Here is a 19,047-nt window from a genome sequence, read left to right as displayed (position 1 = left end):
CATGCCTAATAAAATATGTAATAAATAAACGCAAAATTAATAATAATTTGTTGATATATACCATATTTTTTTTGGGACAATATTTGTCAGCCACAAGATGTTGGGCGTGGGGCGAGACAGTGCATGGAGTGGAAGTAGTGTAAAATACAAAATTTGATAGCATGAATCATTGACACGTATCATATGGAACAAAAAATAGTCGCAATCGCTTTACGTGTCCATTATATCCTAAACTTTTTTTAAAAAATTAAATTATAAGGTCAAATTATCAATTTTTTTAAAAAATTTTATGAATTTACTAAAGTTTTATTATAGAATTATATCTAATGCATCAATTAGTTAAAAAAAAAAAAAAAAAAAAAAGTATTATTTTTTTTGACATAAAATTAGAAATTTATTACAGAATTAAATAATTTAAAGATTATATATACTACTGTTGAGTTCCCTGGAGACCAGTGCAGTGTACAGAACACACATAATTCAACCATTATCTCTTCCAAATATAGTGATGGGTCCTCACTCAACTTTTTATTTCCACCTTCTAATGTTTTTGTCCTTTGTATCAACAATTCTATCTATCTCTTTCTTCATCAGCTTTCGCTTCATTTCTCTCACAATTTCAAAGTTTAAGGCGTGTTCGATTCGGAACAAATTTAAAAGATACCGTAAAAATAAATCTTAAAAAAGTAAAATAAAGAAGATTTGAATTTCTGATCTTAAAAAAAGATAATACGTACCTGTTATCGTTGCATTACGAAGACTTTGACCCGACGTAAAAGTGGGGGCAGCCCTAGTGGTCGCCTCTTTGACTGTGGGGGACACCCTTCAGCTGCCGCTATCAGTTTAATTAAATGGGTAGCAACCAATCCATTTTTCATTCATTGAAGTGTTTTCCAAGGCCTCTACGCCTCAAACTAATTCCCCTTGGAGATTTAGATATTATGTTGTCTATGTCATGGGCTTGATATGAATCTGGAAATATGGGGCTAACAATTGAGGCCTCCAAGTTGACCTTCTCCAATTACATCAAATTACTTAACCTTAATGCAATCAAATTTGTAATTGGGCTTTGAAATTATCCTTTCTGCTACCTCCTACAACTAAAAAAAACAATAATAAAATAAAATTGTAGCTATGATAATAAGATGAATATTAGAGATAACCACAGGGAATCCTAGAAGAAATTTCTGTTGATAATAGAATCGTACTCTTCATTTTTCTGAAGATAGTTGCGACAAAATGCCTACTTGATTCTTAATAATACTGAAGTACAGACTGCAATTTATAGTCATTTCTTCGTTTACAAAGTTCGTTAGTTTTAACATGCATAAGTAACGAACTTGTCCCGTATCACTCGATTTGTTCTGAACTAATCAACAACTTTGTAAATGATACCTCACGTTATAATATGGCAATGACACTAGGGTTAGTGTCGCTGTTTTCGGTCATCGTCATCCTCTTCATCAGAATCGCCACTGTCCCGGAACCTTGGATTTTTCTGCTGTTACAGCACGAACAGTTAAATACTGAAGCATGGCAACATAAACAGCCAAAGAAAAGCAGTGTACATAGTAATGGTTTTAGTATCGGGTAACAACTAAAGATTCATTTTGTAAGATGGAAGTGCCGCATGCAAGCACGGTGTGGTGTCTTTTGTCAAAACTTAAGCACACAAAGATGACTAAGGACATGTTTGGAATTGATATTGGAATAACTAGAACCACATCTATTTTAAAATTAACTCATTCAAAATCACTCTTGGTTGTATGAAGATCCCTTTTTAAAATGTAGAATCAATGGTCGAAACGAATATACAAAAACCACTTTCAAACATGTCCTAAGATGAAGCATCATTTAGAAATTACCGGTCTTGATTCATGATCAGGATTTCTTCTAGAGTCATAATCTGAAGTTCTCTTGGAGCTTTCATGGGCATGCCGATCATCATCTCGGTAGCGTTTACGATTGTGGTAATCTAGTTTTTTAAACAACAATAATGTAGTCTGATAAATATCAAGAAACCCCCGGATGCCCATTAAACAACAATAAATTCCCATTCATCAGATGATTAAAATGCTTTAGAAATTTGATACCTCTTCCATGACGATGCCCATTTCCGTGGCTTCCACCATGTTTACCGTCTGCAGGTAAAAAAAAAAAAAAAAAAAGAACAGGAAAGTCAAGGCATATCAAATCAATAACGTTTATGCATACTGTCCATACATAGGATTCCTCATAGCAACTCACACTGGGGTATGACTGACGGCATAGAGCCTAGTGAACCAGAACCGTAATCCACAAGCTGCCTCTGTGCTTCCAACTCTTTCTGAACTAACTTTCCATAGCCACCTCTACGTTCAATAAATTAAGGAAACTACAAAGAAATGTGAAATTTAAAGGACATGGGGTGTCAAAAAACGAACATTATCAGAAAAAATTTATATATGAATGAGCTATGATATTAAATTTAACAAAAGTTAAGGACGTTTGTCACATGCCAATTGAGGAACGACAAACTACACAGAAGGCACTCAGTAGCGCAACGGTAGTCAATGTGTAAGTTAGCCATTCGCACTAATGGGTTATTGATCCCCTCTGGGAATGTTTGGCTCCTAGTTGTAATCTAGGAGGCATGAACACTCTGTTTTAGGTAGACTGTCTATGTCGTACTCTGACATGCGTTGGACATGGACTTATCTAGACACACAAACATGTGCCCAACAAGCTAAAAAAAAAGTCGTCATATACATTTTTTCCAACTACAGACAGGACTGAGGCATGAATTTGGAGCAAAATTAAAGCCTAATCCATCCAAGCACAACCTAACAAGTGAAGTGAAAAAAAAAAGTAAAAGAAAGGAAAAAGATGGATTCTATAACATATTCTAATTCTCATACTTTAGATCATTCCTAAAACATTAGGATCACATATTCTTCCTCTAGCCATGACCAACCAAATCGTTCTATATTGTTAATTGACACGAGTTTATATGTTTTTTTTTGTGAAGTATATTTATTTTTACGGTAAACTTACATGTTTGATCTATTATAAGGTATTAAATATATCAATACATACACATATATTCGATATGAAACAAACTGTCTCCAACATATCCATGTAATGGTTTTTTAGAAAATGACGTGTTGCTGTATCCTCGCTTTTTGAGGTTGTAATCAATTTAATTTTACGAAACTTGGATTTGCGTAATTGTGTTTAGATTTTGCTAAAAAAACTGAGTGATATGAATCTACTGTGTATATTCTATTCTATATATATGTATATATAAAAAGAGAGAGGACAACAAATGAATATTGAGTTGATAAATGGTACCCAAAAAAATGCAAAAGATATCTATTTTTCAGTGCATCAGACAACGATTTCCATAATCTATATAGTGAGTAACAGTATTAAAAGAAAAAAAGGATATCAGGATCATAGTCTGTTCGATATTCATCACGCACCTGTGAACAACAAAGCAAAATGAAATAAACAGGAAGTGATTGTAGGACTCCAAGTCATGAATTAATTTGACATAGATCAGAAACACTACCTGTCCACCACTTCGACCACGACCCCATTGCCTGCCATCCTGAAATCCCCAATCAAAATCCGCACGGATGGGCCGATCATCAAGAATTGTTCCACTTATATATTTTACAGCATCCTCGGTATCCTCCCGAGAATAGTATCTAACAAAGTGTAGATAAAATAAGCAACCATTTTAAAAGGATAGCCCCATAAATTGAAAGGCTTAAATGCAGACATATGTAAAACATTTCTTGCAAGAATGAGTACCAAAGGCATGAGATGAGCAAACAATCTCAAGGTTAAAATGGACCCAGATAGATCGAATAGCGATCATTCCCAACTGCCTTCAATTATTCAAAATGATTTTGCACTAAGCGGGTGACAATCATGAGGATCAATATACATCTCGGTGCATATGAAGTGATATATATGTACAGAAGAAAGCAGTAGGCTGCATTAATGAACTGCTGATAGAACTCAGGGTATCAAAGAAAAATCATTATAAAGTTAACTTGCAAGGACAGTAACACACGTGAGTATTTTCGAGAGACTACTCTCTCCCTTCCCCTGTCTCTCTTGCACAGAGGGCTAATAACAGCAGACAGTTTTGAGCAGCAAATACATAATTAAATACGTTTATTAAATAACTCCAATTGGCAGAATATAATTGTATGGTTGAATATTGATAAAAAGCACATCAATATATTCTACTAGTTAGGAAGAAGAACTATGAAGTCTTACAGGACAAAACAAAAGCCACAAGGTGTTTTTGAATTCTTATCCAAACCCATGATTATCTTCTTAATTTCTCCAGCTCGAGAAAACAGCTCATAAACTTGCTCTTCTGTCGTATAAAAGGACATATTTCCCACGTAAACGGTGGATGAAGTCTGAAGAGCCAGTTCAAATTCATCTTGTGTTCCCTGAAATCTTCTATCCCGGTACACAGATAGCTTTGATGGGTCCTACAAATGATTAAGTTGAAAGCAGGAAGCTTGTCTTAGATAGAATCATAGAAACATCACCTATCACCTAACTACATACATGCGACATTCTTCCTTTCAATATATTCCTCTTACTTTGAATGCTTTTAAACATTTTAATGTTAAGACACACCGAGTGGTAACAATAATCAGAGTACCCTTTGGTAACAAAATCATCATCTTGAATATAGCTCAATTGATTTAGGCATAGATCTTTTACCGTAAAAAGTTCAAATCTCACCAATAACTCAAAATAATAAGAATAATAATAATAATGGTGACAAAACTATAACATCGATCAGAAAACTACCTCTCAGACATTTGGTACCAAAATGAGTCTCGTAGCAAACAAAATAAATCGAAACAACAAATTTACTTCATGCAGTTCATATAAACTAACTCTCAGACATGTCCGAATACAACTTGCAAAGACGCCTTTGACACACCCAATAAACCTAATGGAGCGGAAAACGAATCAACCATGCAATAAAATATTAGGCAATAACTACAGGAAAAGTTCTTCGTTATCTAAAATGGAAATAGAAAAGCAATTTACCTTGAACAACGAAGCCATGAACCCTAGAAGAACAAAATCTACAACAAAACTCGGAAAAAAACACTTCAGCTGAAGCAGCTAGCAGACACTCAACGAACCAAAGGTTCAAAATGAAATCGTCTATATCAGGTGTTGGGAATTTGGGCGATAATATAATCAGCAGCCAATGCGAGAAACAGAAGGGGGAAAGGAAGAAGTAAAGCACGGATTAGAGCCGCTTCAAATCAATTAGCAGGTAAATTTCGGGTTGGAATTAGCTTAAGAACTGGAGAACTCGTTGGGTGAGCTCAGTCGCCCAATTCTGCTCGTGCAATTCTTCCCCCGCGCTGTTATGCACAATAAACTTAACCAATATTTATTGTACGACAAAAATTGAATTGTCCATTGAGTAATAACCTTGATTTATTAATTCAATATTTAATGTAAACTCTTAGGTTAAAATTTAAAAAAAAAAAAAAAATTGTTATAAAAATCATTTTTTATCCTAAACTAGTAGGATGGATTAAAATTGATAAGCTTATTAAATTTGAAATTTAATTTCATAAATTAAAAATTTAGAGATTTAATCGATAAATGTACGATAAATAAATTTAAAGAATACTATCTTCATAGGCATGAGGCCTTTTGGGTAAGCCCAAAGCAAAGCGATGAGCACTAACGAGCACTTGTGCCCAAAGCAAAGCGATGAGCACTGACGAGCACTTGTGCCCAAAGCAAAGCGATGAGCACTGACGAGCACTTGTGCCCAAAGTGGACAATACCACGTGAAGTGAGTGGAAGGCCTCAATTTTAGAATTATTACGAAAGTGCCCCTTTTGAAAGGATATTTCGAAATTACCCCGGCCGTGTAGAAAGTTAGAAACCCTTCACACTCAAAGTAGGGTTTTAGGTTTAACCCTCTGCAGCCAAGAAGCAAGAGTCGAGTTCTTGTTGTTGATAGTCTGTACCAAGAACAGACTTTCAGAATCTATCATTTCTTCAGATTAACAATGGCTTCAATTGGTGCTAGATCTGTTTTCCGGTCATTTTCAGGCTCGGCACGCCGTGCTGCTGCTCAGATCGGTTCTCAAGCCAAGTCGTCATCAAGTACTCCCTTTCGCATGGCAAGTACGAAGCCTCTCTCCCATCGAACTTTCAGGTGCGTTGCTTAATGCTTTTGCGTCCATTTGAAGTGCCAAAGATTCTGAATCTAGAGATTTTGGAGTTTCTTTTCTCCAAAAGGAGTCAACGTAAACGGTGTTCCATCTTCAAATTTATTTCTCTCAGGTTTTTATTTGCGATACTAAGCTCTAGAACTTTGAAATGACAACAAGATAGCCTTTCTCCTTTACCTTGTTTTTTTAAATAACGAGCTTGGCAAAACGCTTCAATAAATTAGGTAATGTATTTTGCCTGAAGGTGTGCGGCTGAGATGAGCTTCTGTTTGGAGTCGATGATGCCATTTCACTCTGCGTCGTCTTCAGCTTTGATGACCTCAATGCTCTCTGTCTCGCGCAGCAGCTGCGGTTGGCTTCCCGAAGGTGCGTAACTGATAATTGAACTCTTAAGTTTCTTGATCTGTCACGAGCTAGATCGAAAGAGGCAAGGACGCTAATATAAATTTGTATAGCTTGGAATTTAGATCATATCTATGATTTCAGAATGATTTCTTCCGTGTACAAGAAAGAAAGCTGATAATTTGCCGGAAGTTGATTTTCTATTTGCATTGGTTCTTCGTTGGATGAATCTCAGATTTATAATTATTTGCATGAATCAAGAAAGAGAGCAGTAGTTTGGGCGAGAATAATGGTCAACTATATTTATAAATAGTGATATCTATATTAAGGTTTAGGGGTCATAGTCTGATGTTTCTGGAGGATGAAAGATCTATGCTAGTATTCTTTGATTAAAGCAGTCATGTCTATGAACCATCAGACCGTACTCCATGAAAAGTTTTCTTTTGGGTTAAATTTATTACTGTTGGGTTAAATTTATTACTGATACGGATTATTATGCCAAGATACCTGATCCAACTTCGTAATTTTCTTGATTTTTTGTTTTGAAAGGAGAAGTGGATCTGCTTCTAGGTTGTCTAACTAGATTTTTTACTCTTGAATTAGGCAGCTAGCACACTTTATAGGCCCATTGATGTTCTTCTTGCCTTCTTGTTGCTCTGGTGAGTTGGTGCCTGTAAACTCATATAGGACTGATAAAATTGAACGGAATAATATTTAACATGCATGCACAACAACTCGATCATTTTCCCCCCTAGTAGACAGTTTATTACACCAAGTAGATGACTTCAAATTAGGATGCAAACAAGCCTAACAAACAATAATGATTCATTCTCTCTTTCCCCCACCTTCCATCACCATACATCGATTAGAGTTTAAGTCCTTTTGCTGAACTCGGGTGTTATAAACCTTCTCTTGATTATTTTATATGTTTACTAGAACGAGTCATTTATGCAAAAACCTTCCATTTCTTATTCAAATTGTTAATTAAAAAAATACATTCCCCTGTTTTGAATGTAGGCAAAGACAAGACTAGATGAGGATCGAGAAGCAGGAAGGAATGACTTGACTTGTTTCTTGAATTTCGCCTATAAGTCCTAGCGATGAATATCCCCATGCCCTACCCCCAAGACAAAGAATAGAAAGAAGAAAACAAACCTCTAGGAGATGATCCTATCGATAGGTTATAAATGAGATGATTGTATTTGGAATGAAATAATAAACTACGACATTCTATTTCATTCACTGTGTTTGTAGATGGCTGTCTTGTGAAGTGTTGAAAGATTAGATGTTCAATTTAGTTCTGCAATTATATTGGATTACAGACTACTCGATTGTTGCAGAATAAATTTCTGTTTTGCAATATTTACTTTGTTTGTCAAGTATTTGGCACTGTTGATTTGTTGTTATCTTCCCAATTCCACTACTTTAATGAGGAGTTTGCGGTTTAAATACACACCTTTTTTTTTTCCAACTTATTTTAAGGATGATTGGTGAATTTTTAATGTCTGCTGTTAGATTGAATGGCACGATGACCTATATGGGTCACGACCTCATGTATTTATAGATGCGTATAATGAAGATTACATTCCAAATCTATGATTTGGTAACAAACCATAAAATCATAGATTTGGTAACAAACCCTTCAAATCATAAACTAGTAAATCTTAGACTATTTTAGTATATACAGTTATGATCTATTTTAGGTTTAACACCCCCCCTCAATCTGGACGATGTACTACTAAGTTCAGATTGCGCCTAAAATAGCTAAAAGAAGGAGCTGGCAGTGGCTTTGTCATGATATCGGCGAGCTGATCCTTGGAAGATATGAGTCGAACATCAAGCTGACGAGTCGATACTCGTTCACGAACGAAGTGATAATCAACCTCAACATGCTTCGTCCGTCGATGAAAGATTGGATTGGCGGATAGGTAGGTGGCACCAATGTTGTCACACCATAGGCTAGGCGCTCGCGCTTGCGAGATCCCGAGCTCACGCAAGAGAACTTGGATCCAAATTAATTCGGCAGTGGCATCAGCAACCGCCTTATATTCGGCTTCCGTACTAGAACGAGAAACTGTCGATTGTTTCCTCGAACTCCAAGAGATAAGATTGCCACCAAAGAAGATCACATAGCCTCCAGTGCTTCGACGATCATCAGGATTCCCAGCCCAATCAGCATCTGAAAAGGCACTCAACAAATCAGTGCTGGACTTTGTAAGACACAAACCCATATCAATAGTGTCATGTAGATAACGGAGAATTCGTTTGACTGCCGCCCAATGTATAGAAGTCGGAGAGGACATGAACTGACACACTCTGTTGACACAGAAGGATATATCAGGACGTGTCAGAGACAAATATTGGAGAGCACCAACGACACTTCGATAGCGAGTAGTATCCTCAGGTGAGAGCTTTTCACCACCATTCAATAACAACTTCTCACTGGGAAGCATAGGTGTGGGCACACCTTTGGAGGTGAGCATATTGGTTCTGGCTAATAAATCTCGAATGTATTTATGTTGTGTCAGAATAAGTCCACTAGAAGTATGGCGGACCTCAATCCCAAGAAAATAACTCAAAATACCAAGATCCTTGACGGCAAAATCATCCTGAAGCTGTGTAAGAAGTTTCTCAGTAGCCGTAGAAGATGAGCTGATGATAATAATATCATCAACGTAGATGAGAATATACATCTGAATGCCCGTTTTGTTAAAAATAAAAAGAGAGACATCAGCCTTTGAAGGTGTAAAATCCAGCTGTAATAGTTTGGAGCTAAGGCGAGAAAACCAGGCACGCGGAGCTTGTTTAAGGCCATAAAGCGACTTATCCAGCTTGCAGAGATAACCAGGGTGTTGAGAATCCACAAATCCAGGGGGCTGCTTCATATAAACATCTTCATTAAGAAGGCCATGAAGAAAAGCATTTTGAATATCAATCTGCCGAATAGCCCAACCACGAGAAATAGCAAGAGATAATAAGAGCCGAATGGTAGTGGGCTTAACAACTGGACTAAAGGTATCATCATAATCGACGCCATACTGCTGTTTAAAACCTTTAGCAACCAGGCGTGCTTTGTAGCGATCAATAGAGCCATCTGGCTTTTGTTTGAGTTTGAAAACCCATTTGCAATCAATAACGTTAAGACCAGCACGAGGAGGAACTAAGTGCCATGTCTTATTTTTTTGAAGTGCCTGAAATTCATCATTCATTGCCTGACGCCAGAGGGGATGCTCCATAGCAGTAATATGTGAAGTAGGTTCAGAGGCAGAAGACCGAGCTACAAGATATGTTACTGTTCCATCTGTACGCACCTTGGGTTTTTTGATATTGTGCTTCAATCGAGTACCATACGGATGAGTAGTAGGTGCAGGATCCACATTTGAGGGGACGGCCGTATCAGCCGTTGCGAGGGGAGCAACCGATGCTACAGCAGTTGGTTGACCAACGGCCGAGGATTCGACCGGGCATTGCGCAATATCATCTGCTGGCGGAGAAGCCGATGCCTCAATCATTGGCGGAACAACCAACGCCGATTCGAATGGCAGCGACGCGGAGGATTGTTGCGGCAATTCCGAAGCTGATGTAGACACCAAATTTTCTGCATCCAAAGAGTTAGTAGGCCCAGACATATGCATGTGATCATTCTCCAAATTAGTACTGCTATTACCCAAATGCAAGGTGCACAAATCAGGGGCATTATGCGTCGACTGCATGATTGGGGAAGAATTAGGTGAGGCTCTCTTGAATGGAAAAACATTTTCATCAAATATGACATCTCTAGACATATAGACACGACCAGAATCGGTGTCAAGACACTTATACCCTTTATGTGAAGAACTGTAGCCTAGAAAGACACATTCCTTTGATCGAAAAGAGAGCTTTTGTTTGTTATAAGGACGAAGATGAGGCCAACAGGCACACCCAAAAATTTTTAATAAGGAGTAATTTGGTGGGGTATGAAAAAGAAGCTCTAAGGGGCATTTTTTATCGATGACACGAGTAGGAAGACGATTGATGAGATATGTGGCTGTAAGAAACGCGTCGTCCCAAAATTTAATAGGTACATGAGCATGAGCTAGAAGGGCTAGGCCAGTTTCAACAATATGACGATGCTTGCGTTCAGCAGACCCATTTTGTTGATGTGTGTGAGGGCACGAAACACGATGACCAATTCCAAGGGAACGAAAAAATGTGTTATGAATTTTCTGATATTCCCCACCCCAATCAGATTGAACCCACTTGATTTTAGTATCTAGGAGGCGCTCAACATGAGCTTGGAATTGCAAAAATATACGAGGAGCTTCTGTACGATCATGCATCAAATAGATCCACGAAAATTTACTGAAATCATCAATGAAACTAATATAATATTTAAAACCCCCAACAGATGGAGGTGCAGGGCCCCAAACATCCGAAAAAATAAGTTCCAAAGGTGACGAAGACCTATGGGAAAAACTAGTATATGGTAATCGATGACTCTTTGCTAACTGACACGCATTACAAACTGACAAAGATGACTCACTAGCACACGAAATATTATTTAGACGCAAAATGGATTTTATTACTTGAGATGAAGGATGTCCAAGACGAGCATGCCATTGGGCGTGAGTAGTAGATCTGCTCACCAAGGCGTGCTTGAGATTATCGACATCGGATGGCTTAATAGGATAAAGACCAGATTCACACCTCCCATTTAGGAGACTTTTCCTCGACTGTCGATCCTTTATAGAAAAATGCCAAGGATGGAATTCAAAAAATACGTCATTATCACGAGAAAATTTATGAACAGAAAGAAGATGTTTGGAAATTTCAGGCACATGCAAAATATTACGCAACGCAAGAGGACGAGTAGCAGTATTAATTAGAGAATGACCAGTATGCAAAACACGCAAACCTGCTCCATTGCCGACTTGAACTTGTTCACCTCCATGATAACGTTCACGCACAGCGAGACGATCCAGGTCACTGGTGATATGGTCCGTAGCGCCTGTGTCGCTGTACCAATTTGGGTCAATCTTGTAAGAGGAAGTAGCCGCCAGTGCCGTAGGAGGAGCAGAAGAAGGTTCATCTTGATAGGACTCATCCATCCTATGCCAGCAGCGGATAGCAGTATGCCCCACTTTGCCGCAGATCTGGCAGGAAGGACGAGCAGAAGGGCCACGACGATCACCAGCAGGACGAGAGGGTGCATAACCTTGAGAACGACCACGACCGCGATCCCTACGCCCACGATTCTTCTGCTGACCACCACGACTAGCATAATTGGCAGAAGATCCAAGATTTAACTGAAGTTCAGCCTGGTGTTGTAGTTGGCGAGCTTCATACGTCATTAGATGTGCAAATACATCATCAAGGGTGAGGGCTTCACTCTTGGTAGTCATTGAGGTGACGAAGGGATCATAGTCAGGGCCAAGACCAGCGAGAAGATACGCGATCACATCATCATCCTGCAAGGCAGAGCCGGCGGCGGCCAGCTCGGTGGCTAGCCCTTTGATCTTGCAAAAATAATTTGCAGCAGATTGATCTCGTTTCTTGGACGTGGCAAGCTCAACACGAATCTGAGTAGTGCGAGCACGAGTTGACGATGAAAACATCCGCTGCAGGGTATCCCACGCCTCCTTGGACGTAGTAGCGGCAACCACATCATGAAGAATCTCCTCAGACATGGAGGAGAGAAGGCCGCTAAGGACTTGTTGATCCTGATCATACCACTGATTATAGGCCGGATTAGAGACCAGCTCAGCACCAGCAGCAGTTGAGGAAGGGATCAGCTTGGCAGGTGCAACATTGGTGCCATCGAGGTAGCCCATAAGCTTCGTACTCCGTAGGTAGGGGAGGAGCTGGGCACGCCATATGATGAAGTTGTTTTTGGTTAGACGAATTGTGACAACATGGTGTAGAGGGATTGGATATTGTTTAAGGCCAAAAGTCGCCATGGTAGTTGAGACGGTGTTGGAGATGGTGGATGGAGAGGAGGAAGAAGACATGGCGAGGAGTTTAAAAAATAAACCTTGGCTTTGCACCGCTAAGGACTTGTTGATCCTGATCATACCACTGATTATAGGCCGGATTAGAGACCAGCTCAGCACCAGCAGCAGTTGAGGAAGGGATCAGCTTGGCAGGTGCAACATTGGTGCCATCGAGGTAGCCCATAAGCTTCGTACTCCGTAGGTAGGGGAGGAGCTGGGCACGCCATATGATGAAGTTGTTTTTGGTTAGACGAATTGTGACAACATGGTGTAGAGGGATTGGATATTGTTTAAGGCCAAAAGTCGCCATGGTAGTTGAGACGGTGTTGGAGATGGTGGATGGAGAGGAGGAAGAAGACATGGCGAGGAGGAAGAAGACATGGAGAGAGCAATCTCGATTAACCCTCTGTTAAACCTAAAATAGATCATAACTGTATATACTAAAATAGTCTAAGATTTACTAGTTTATGATTTGAAGGGTTTGTTACCAAATCTATGATTTTATGGTTTGTTACCAAATCATAGATTTGGAATGTAATCTTCATTATACGCATCTATAAATACATGAGGTCGTGACCCATATAGGTCATCGTGCCATTCAATCTAACATGGTATCAGAGCCAAGGTTTATTTTTTAAACTCCTCGCCATGTCTTCTTCCTCCTCTCCATCCACCATCTCCAACACCGTCTCAACTACCATGGCGACTTTTGGCCTTAAACAATATCCAATCCCTCTACACCATGTTGTCACAATTCGTCTAACCAAAAACAACTTCATCATATGGCGTGCCCAGCTCCTCCCCTACCTACGGAGTACGAAGCTTATGGGCTACCTCGATGGCACCAATGTTGCACCTGCCAAGCTGATCCCTTCCTCAACTGCTGCTGGTGCTGAGCTGGTCTCTAATCCGGCCTATAATCAGTGGTATGATCAGGATCAACAAGTCCTTAGCGGCCTTCTCTCCTCCATGTCTGAGGAGATTCTTCATGATGTGGTTGCCGCTACTACGTCCAAGGAGGCGTGGGATACCCTGCAGCGGATGTTTTCATCGTCAACTCGTGCTCGCACTACTCAGATTCGTGTTGAGCTTGCCACGTCCAAGAAACGAGATCAATCTGCTGCAAATTATTTTTGCAAGATCAAAGGGCTAGCCACCGAGCTGGCCGCCGCCGGCTCTGCCTTGCAGGATGATGATGTGATCGCGTATCTTCTCGCTGGTCTTGGCCCTGACTATGATCCCTTCGTCACCTCAATGACTACCAAGAGTGAAGCCCTCACCCTTGATGATGTATTTGCACATCTAATGACGTATGAAGCTCGCCAACTACAACACCAGGCTGAACTTCAGTTAAATCTTGGATCTTCTGCCAATTATGCTAGTCGTGGTGGTCAGCAGAAGAATCGTGGGCGTAGGGATCGCGGTCGTGGTCGTTCTCAAGGTTATGCACCCTCTCGTCCTGCTGGTGATCGTCGTGGCCCTTCTGCTCGTCCTTCCTGCCAGATCTGCGGCAAAGTGGGGCATACTGCTATCCGCTGCTGGCATAGGATGGATGAGTCCTATCAAGATGAACCTTCTTCTGCTCCTCCTACGGCACTGGCGGCTACTTCCTCTTACAAGATTGACCCAAATTGGTACAGCGACACAGGCGCTACGGACCATATCACCAGTGACCTGGATCGTCTCGCTGTGCGTGAACGTTATCATGGAGGTGAACAAGTTCAAGTCGGCAATGGAGCAGGTTTGCGTGTTTTGCATACTGGTCATTCTCTAATTAATACTGCTACTCGTCCTCTTGCGTTGCGTAATATTTTGCATGTGCCTGAAATTTCCAAACATCTTCTTTCTGTTCATAAATTTTCTCGTGATAATGACGTATTTTTTGAATTCCATCCTTGGCATTTTTCTATAAAGGATCGACAGTCGAGGAAAAGTCTCCTAAATGGGAGGTGTGAATCTGGTCTTTATCCTATTAAGCCATCCGATGTCGATAATCTCAAGCACGCCTTGGTGAGCAGATCTACTACTCACGCCCAATGGCATGCTCGTCTTGGACATCCTTCATCTCAAGTAATAAAATCCATTTTGCGTCTAAATAATATTTCGTGTGCTAGTGAGTCATCTTTGTCAGTTTGTAATGCGTGTCAGTTAGCAAAGAGTCATCGATTACCATATACTAGTTTTTCCCATAGGTCTTCGTCACCTTTGGAACTTATTTTTTCGGATGTTTGGGGCCCTGCACCTCCATCTGTTGGGGGTTTTAAATATTATATTAGTTTCATTGATGATTTCAGTAAATTTTCGTGGATCTATTTGATGCATGATCGTACAGAAGCTCCTCGTATATTTTTGCAATTCCAAGCTCATGTTGAGCGCCTCCTAGATACTAAAATCAAGTGGGTTCAATCTGATTGGGGTGGGGAATATCAGAAAATTCATAACACATTTTTTCGTTCCCTTGGAATTGGTCATCGTGTTTCGTGCCCTCACACACATCAACAAAATGGGTCTGCTGAACGCAAGCATCGTCATATTGTTGAAACTGGCCTAGCCCTTCTAGCTCATGCTCATGTACCTATTAAATTTTGGGACGACGCGTTTCTTACAGCCACATATCTCATCAATCGTCTTCCTACTCGTGTCATCGATAAAAAATGCCCCTTAGAGCTTCTTTTTCATACCCCACCAAATTACTCCTTATTAAAAATTTTTGGGTGTGCCTGTTGGCCTCATCTTCGTCCTTATAACAAACAAAAGCTCTCTTTTCGATCAAAGGAATGTGTCTTTCTAGGCTACAGTTCTTCACATAAAGGGTATAAGTGTCTTGACACCGATTCTGGTCGTGTCTATATGTCTAGAGATGTCATATTTGATGAAAATGTTTTTCCATTCAAGAGAGCCTCACCTAATTCTTCCCCAATCATGCAGTCGACGCATAATGCCCCTGATTTGTGCACCTTGCATTTGGGTAATAGCAGTACTAATTTGGAGAATGATCACATGCATATGTCTGGGCCTACTAACTCTTTGGATGCAGAAAATTTGGTGTCTACATCAGCTTCGGAATTGCCGCAACAATCCTCCGCGTCGCTGCCATTCGAATCGGCGTTGGTTGTTCCGCCAATGATTGAGGCATCGGCTTCTCCGCCAGCAGATGATATTGCGCAATGCCCGGTCGAATCCTCGGCCGTTGGTCAACCAACTGCTGTAGCATCGGTTGCTCCCCTCGCAACGGCTGATACGGCCGTCCCCTCAAATGTGGATCCTGCACCTACTACTCATCCGTATGGTACTCGATTGAAGCACAATATCAAAAAACCCAAGGTGCGTACAGATGGAACAGTAACATATCTTGTAGCTCGGTCTTCTGCCTCTGAACCTACTTCACATATTACTGCTATGGAGCATCCCCTCTGGCGTCAGGCAATGAATGATGAATTTCAGGCACTTCAAAAAAAAATAAGACATGGCACTTAGTTCCTCCTCGTGCTGGTCTTAACGTTATTGATTGCAAATGGGTTTTCAAACTCAAACAAAAGCCAGATGGCTCTATTGATCGCTACAAAGCACGCCTGGTTGCTAAAGGTTTTAAACAGCAGTATGGCGTCGATTATGATGATACCTTTAGTCCAGTTGTTAAGCCCACTACCATTCGGCTCTTATTATCTCTTGCTATTTCTCGTGGTTGGGCTATTCGGCAGATTGATATTCAAAATGCTTTTCTTCATGGCCTTCTTAATGAAGATGTTTATATGAAGCAGCCCCCTGGATTTGTGGATTCTCAACACCCTGGTTATCTCTGCAAGCTGGATAAGTCGCTTTATGGCCTTAAACAAGCTCCGCGTGCCTGGTTTTCTCGCCTTAGCTCCAAACTATTACAGCTGGATTTTACACCTTCAAAGGCTGATGTCTCTCTTTTTATTTTTAACAAAACGGGCATTCAGATGTATATTCTCATCTACGTTGATGATATTATTATCATCAGCTCATCTTCTACGGCTACTGAGAAACTTCTTACACAGCTTCAGGATGATTTTGCCGTCAAGGATCTTGGTATTTTGAGTTATTTTCTTGGGATTGAGGTCCGCCATACTTCTAGTGGACTTATTCTGACACAACATAAATACATTCGAGATTTATTAGCCAGAACCAATATGCTCACCTCCAAAGGTGTGCCCACACCTATGCTTCCCAGTGAGAAGTTGTTATTGAATGGTGGTGAAAAGCTCTCACCTGAGGATACTACTCGCTATCGAAGTGTCGTTGGTGCTCTCCAATATTTGTCTCTGACACGTCCTGATATATCCTTCTGTGTCAACAGAGTGTGTCAGTTCATGTCCTCTCCGACTTCTATACATTGGGCGGCAGTCAAACGAATTCTCCGTTATCTACATGACACTATTGATATGGGTTTGTGTCTTACAAAGTCCAGCACTGATTTGTTGAGTGCCTTTTCAGATGCTGATTGGGCTGGGAATCCTGATGATCGTCGAAGCACTGGAGGCTATGTGATCTTCTTTGGTGGCAATCTTATCTCTTGGAGTTCGAGGAAACAATCGACAGTTTCTCGTTCTAGTACGGAAGCCGAATATAAGGCGGTTGCTGATGCCACTGCCGAATTAATTTGGATCCAAGTTCTCTTGCGTGAGCTCGGGATCTCGCAAGCGCGAGCGCCTAGCCTATGGTGTGACAACATTGGTGCCACCTACCTATCCGCCAATCCAATCTTTCATCGACGGACGAAGCATGTTGAGGTTGATTATCACTTCGTTCGTGAACGAGTATCGACTCGTCAGCTTGATGTTCGACTCATATCTTCCAAGGATCAGCTCGCCGATATCATGACAAAGCCACTGCCAGCTCCTTCTTTTAGCTATTTTAGGCGCAATCTGAACTTAGTAGTACATCGTCCAGATTGAGGGGGGGTGTTAAACCTAAAATAGATCATAACTGTATATACTGAAATAGTCTAAGATTTACTAGTTTATGATTTGAAGGGTTTGTTACCAAATCTATGATTTTATGGTTTGTTACCAAATCATAGATTTGGAATGTAATCTTCATTATACGCATCTATAAATACATGAGGTCGTGACCCATATAGGTCATCGTGCCATTCAATCTAACTTGGTATCAGAGCCATGCCCTAAACTTAGTCGTGCCAATAAATTGGTAAATCCTCAAATCCTCAAATATCGAACAAAGAACTCCTAAAGAAAAGGAGTCAAGCCCCTCCTCGAAGGCAGTCAAAAATGACTAAGACTCCAAAGGAGTCGAGCCTCGATTAAGGGGAGGCGCGCTTTGTTCGAGGGGAGGTGTTGGATGATGGAAGTCCCACATCGACTAATTTAGGGAATGATCATGGGTTTATAAGTGAGGAATACTAACTCCATTGGGATGAGGCCTTTTGGGGAAGCCCAAAGCAAAGCCATGAGAGCTTATGCTCAAAGTGGACAATATCATACCATTGTGGAGCTCTGATACCATGTTAGACGAACACGACTCTCCACAATGGTATGATATTGTCCACTTTGAGCATAAGCTCTCATGGCTTTGCTTTGGGCTTCCCCAAAAGGCCTCAAACCAATGGAGTTAGTATTCCTCACTTATAAACCCATGATCATTTCCTAAATTAGTCGATGTGGGACTTCCATCATCCAACACCTCCCCTCGAACAAAGTGCGCCTCCCCTTAATCGAGGCTCGACTTCTTTGGAGTCTTAGTCATTTTTGACTGCCTTCGAGGAGGGGCTTGGCTCCTTTTCTTTAGGAGTTCTTTGTTCGATATTTGAGGATTTGAGGATTTATCAATCTATTGGCACGACTAAGTTTAGGGCATGGCTCTGATACCATGTTAGATTGAATGGCACGATGACCTATATGGGTCACGACCTCATGTATTTATAGATGCGTATAATGAAGATTACATTCCAAATCTATGATTTGGTAACAAACCATAAAATCATAGATTTGGTAACAAACCCTTCAAATCATAAACTAGTAAATCTTAGACTATTTTAGTATATACAGTTATGATCTATTTTAGGTTTAACATCTGCAACCTCCCAATTTGTTTCTTGTTTTGATTGGAATATCAAACTGACATTAATAACACATTGATCACTTGTGTTCATCAGCATGCAATGATGATCTATGATAAATGGCAAAAGAATCTGAGGAAGTTCTCAATCCAATCCTCTACAAGGACAGTGATTTCTATTGATGGTGGTTTGTGAAGAGGAGCTTCCGATCAATAAGCAATGGTTGATTGTTGTTTGACGACAGGTCTAAACTTTTAGTGCTAAAAATGTTCATCATATTCTTCATACTTTACGTAGTACTCATGTACTGTTAACATTTTTATGTGATCATATTAACATTTGTATTTTGCCGGAGCTTCTACAAAAGTGACTTGAAACCTATGCGATAGGGATGCATGGTTGAATATGAGCATCTTGAATTTTGATTAAGATTAAGATATCAACGCAAACTGCTTTTGAATTTACATCTTTGTAA

At 40.2% G+C, this 19,047-nt stretch overlaps 2 protein-coding genes and 2 non-coding genes across 13 annotated transcripts; 2 read left to right on the top strand and 2 right to left on the bottom strand.

Annotated features, from left to right (window-relative positions):
- Window positions 1-405: 405 nt before the first annotated feature.
- On the bottom strand, window positions 406-5,407 carry LOC111777817 (nuclear cap-binding protein subunit 2-like). Of its 7 annotated transcripts, XR_015412208.1 has the most exons (10): window positions 5,068-5,407; window positions 4,270-4,493; window positions 3,551-3,689; window positions 3,428-3,461; window positions 2,248-2,355; window positions 2,094-2,141; window positions 1,866-1,975; window positions 1,396-1,501; window positions 738-1,100; window positions 406-600 (listed from the first exon to the last, which is right to left on the bottom strand). XR_015412208.1 is itself a non-coding variant. In XM_087118804.1 (9 exons), the coding sequence occupies exons 1-8, from the start codon at window positions 5,083-5,085 to the stop codon at window positions 1,427-1,429; spliced, it is 756 nt and encodes a 251-aa protein (XP_086974930.1). In that variant the 5' UTR covers window positions 5,086-5,407; the 3' UTR covers window positions 406-1,100; window positions 1,396-1,426. The 7 variants fall into 7 exon arrangements, 6 of the variants coding, with proteins under 6 accessions (XP_086974930.1, XP_086974931.1, XP_086974933.1 ...); XM_087118804.1 differs by having other exon boundaries at window positions 406-1,100; XM_087118805.1 differs by having other exon boundaries at window positions 406-1,094.
- A 512-nt stretch (window positions 5,408-5,919) lies between these two features.
- Window positions 5,920-18,978, top strand: LOC111777184 (protein NUCLEAR FUSION DEFECTIVE 6, mitochondrial). 4 transcript variants are annotated; one of them, XM_023656655.2, is made up of 4 exons: window positions 5,920-6,205; window positions 6,466-6,587; window positions 7,167-7,222; window positions 18,669-18,978. In XM_023656655.2, the coding sequence occupies exons 1-3, from the start codon at window positions 6,057-6,059 to the stop codon at window positions 7,172-7,174; spliced, it is 279 nt and encodes a 92-aa protein (XP_023512423.2). In that variant the 5' UTR covers window positions 5,920-6,056; the 3' UTR covers window positions 7,175-7,222; window positions 18,669-18,978. The 4 variants fall into 4 exon arrangements, with proteins under 4 accessions (XP_023512423.2, XP_023512422.2, XP_023512421.2 ...); XM_023656654.2 differs by lacking the exon at window positions 18,669-18,978 and adding an exon at window positions 7,581-7,925 and having other exon boundaries at window positions 5,921-6,205; XM_023656653.2 differs by lacking the exon at window positions 7,167-7,222 and having other exon boundaries at window positions 5,921-6,205.
- On the bottom strand, window positions 11,880-12,019 carry LOC147789092 (small nucleolar RNA Z247). The gene has a single exon (XR_015412598.1). It is a non-coding gene; the product is annotated as a small nucleolar RNA Z247 (small nucleolar RNA).
- Window positions 13,712-13,851, top strand: LOC147789091 (small nucleolar RNA Z247). Its single transcript, XR_015412597.1, has one exon. It is a non-coding gene; the product is annotated as a small nucleolar RNA Z247 (small nucleolar RNA).
- Window positions 18,979-19,047: the final 69 nt, after the last annotated feature.

The sequence above is a fragment of the Cucurbita pepo genome, chromosome 16, assembly GCF_057944985.1.
Source record: "Cucurbita pepo subsp. pepo isolate OVF chromosome 16, ASM5794498v1, whole genome shotgun sequence".
Lineage (NCBI taxonomy): Eukaryota > Viridiplantae > Streptophyta > Magnoliopsida > Cucurbitales > Cucurbitaceae > Cucurbita > Cucurbita pepo.
Note: the sequence above shows the minus strand (reverse complement) of the source record. Positions and strands in the feature narration are given on the sequence as shown.

Bases quoted from the DNA above. Each gene is read 5' to 3' on its own strand.
- LOC111777817 (XM_087118804.1), bottom strand. The intron at 3,462-3,550 runs GTAGTGTTTCTG...TGTTGTTCACAG, and splicing joins GTGGTCGAAGTGGTGGACAG to GTGCGTGATGAATATCGAAC. The intron at 2,356-3,427 runs ATATCCTTTTTT...AATTTATTGAAC, and splicing joins TCGAACAGACTATGATCCTG to GTAGAGGTGGCTATGGAAAG.
- LOC111777184 (XM_023656653.2), top strand. From the start codon at position 6,057: ATGGCTTCAATTGGTGCTAGATCTGTTTTCCGGTCATTTTCAGGCTCG. The intron at 6,206-6,465 runs GTGCGTTGCTTA...TTTTGCCTGAAG, and splicing joins CTCTCCCATCGAACTTTCAG to GTGTGCGGCTGAGATGAGCT. The intron at 6,588-18,668 runs GTGCGTAACTGA...TGTGTTCATCAG, and splicing joins CTGCGGTTGGCTTCCCGAAG to CATGCAATGATGATCTATGA.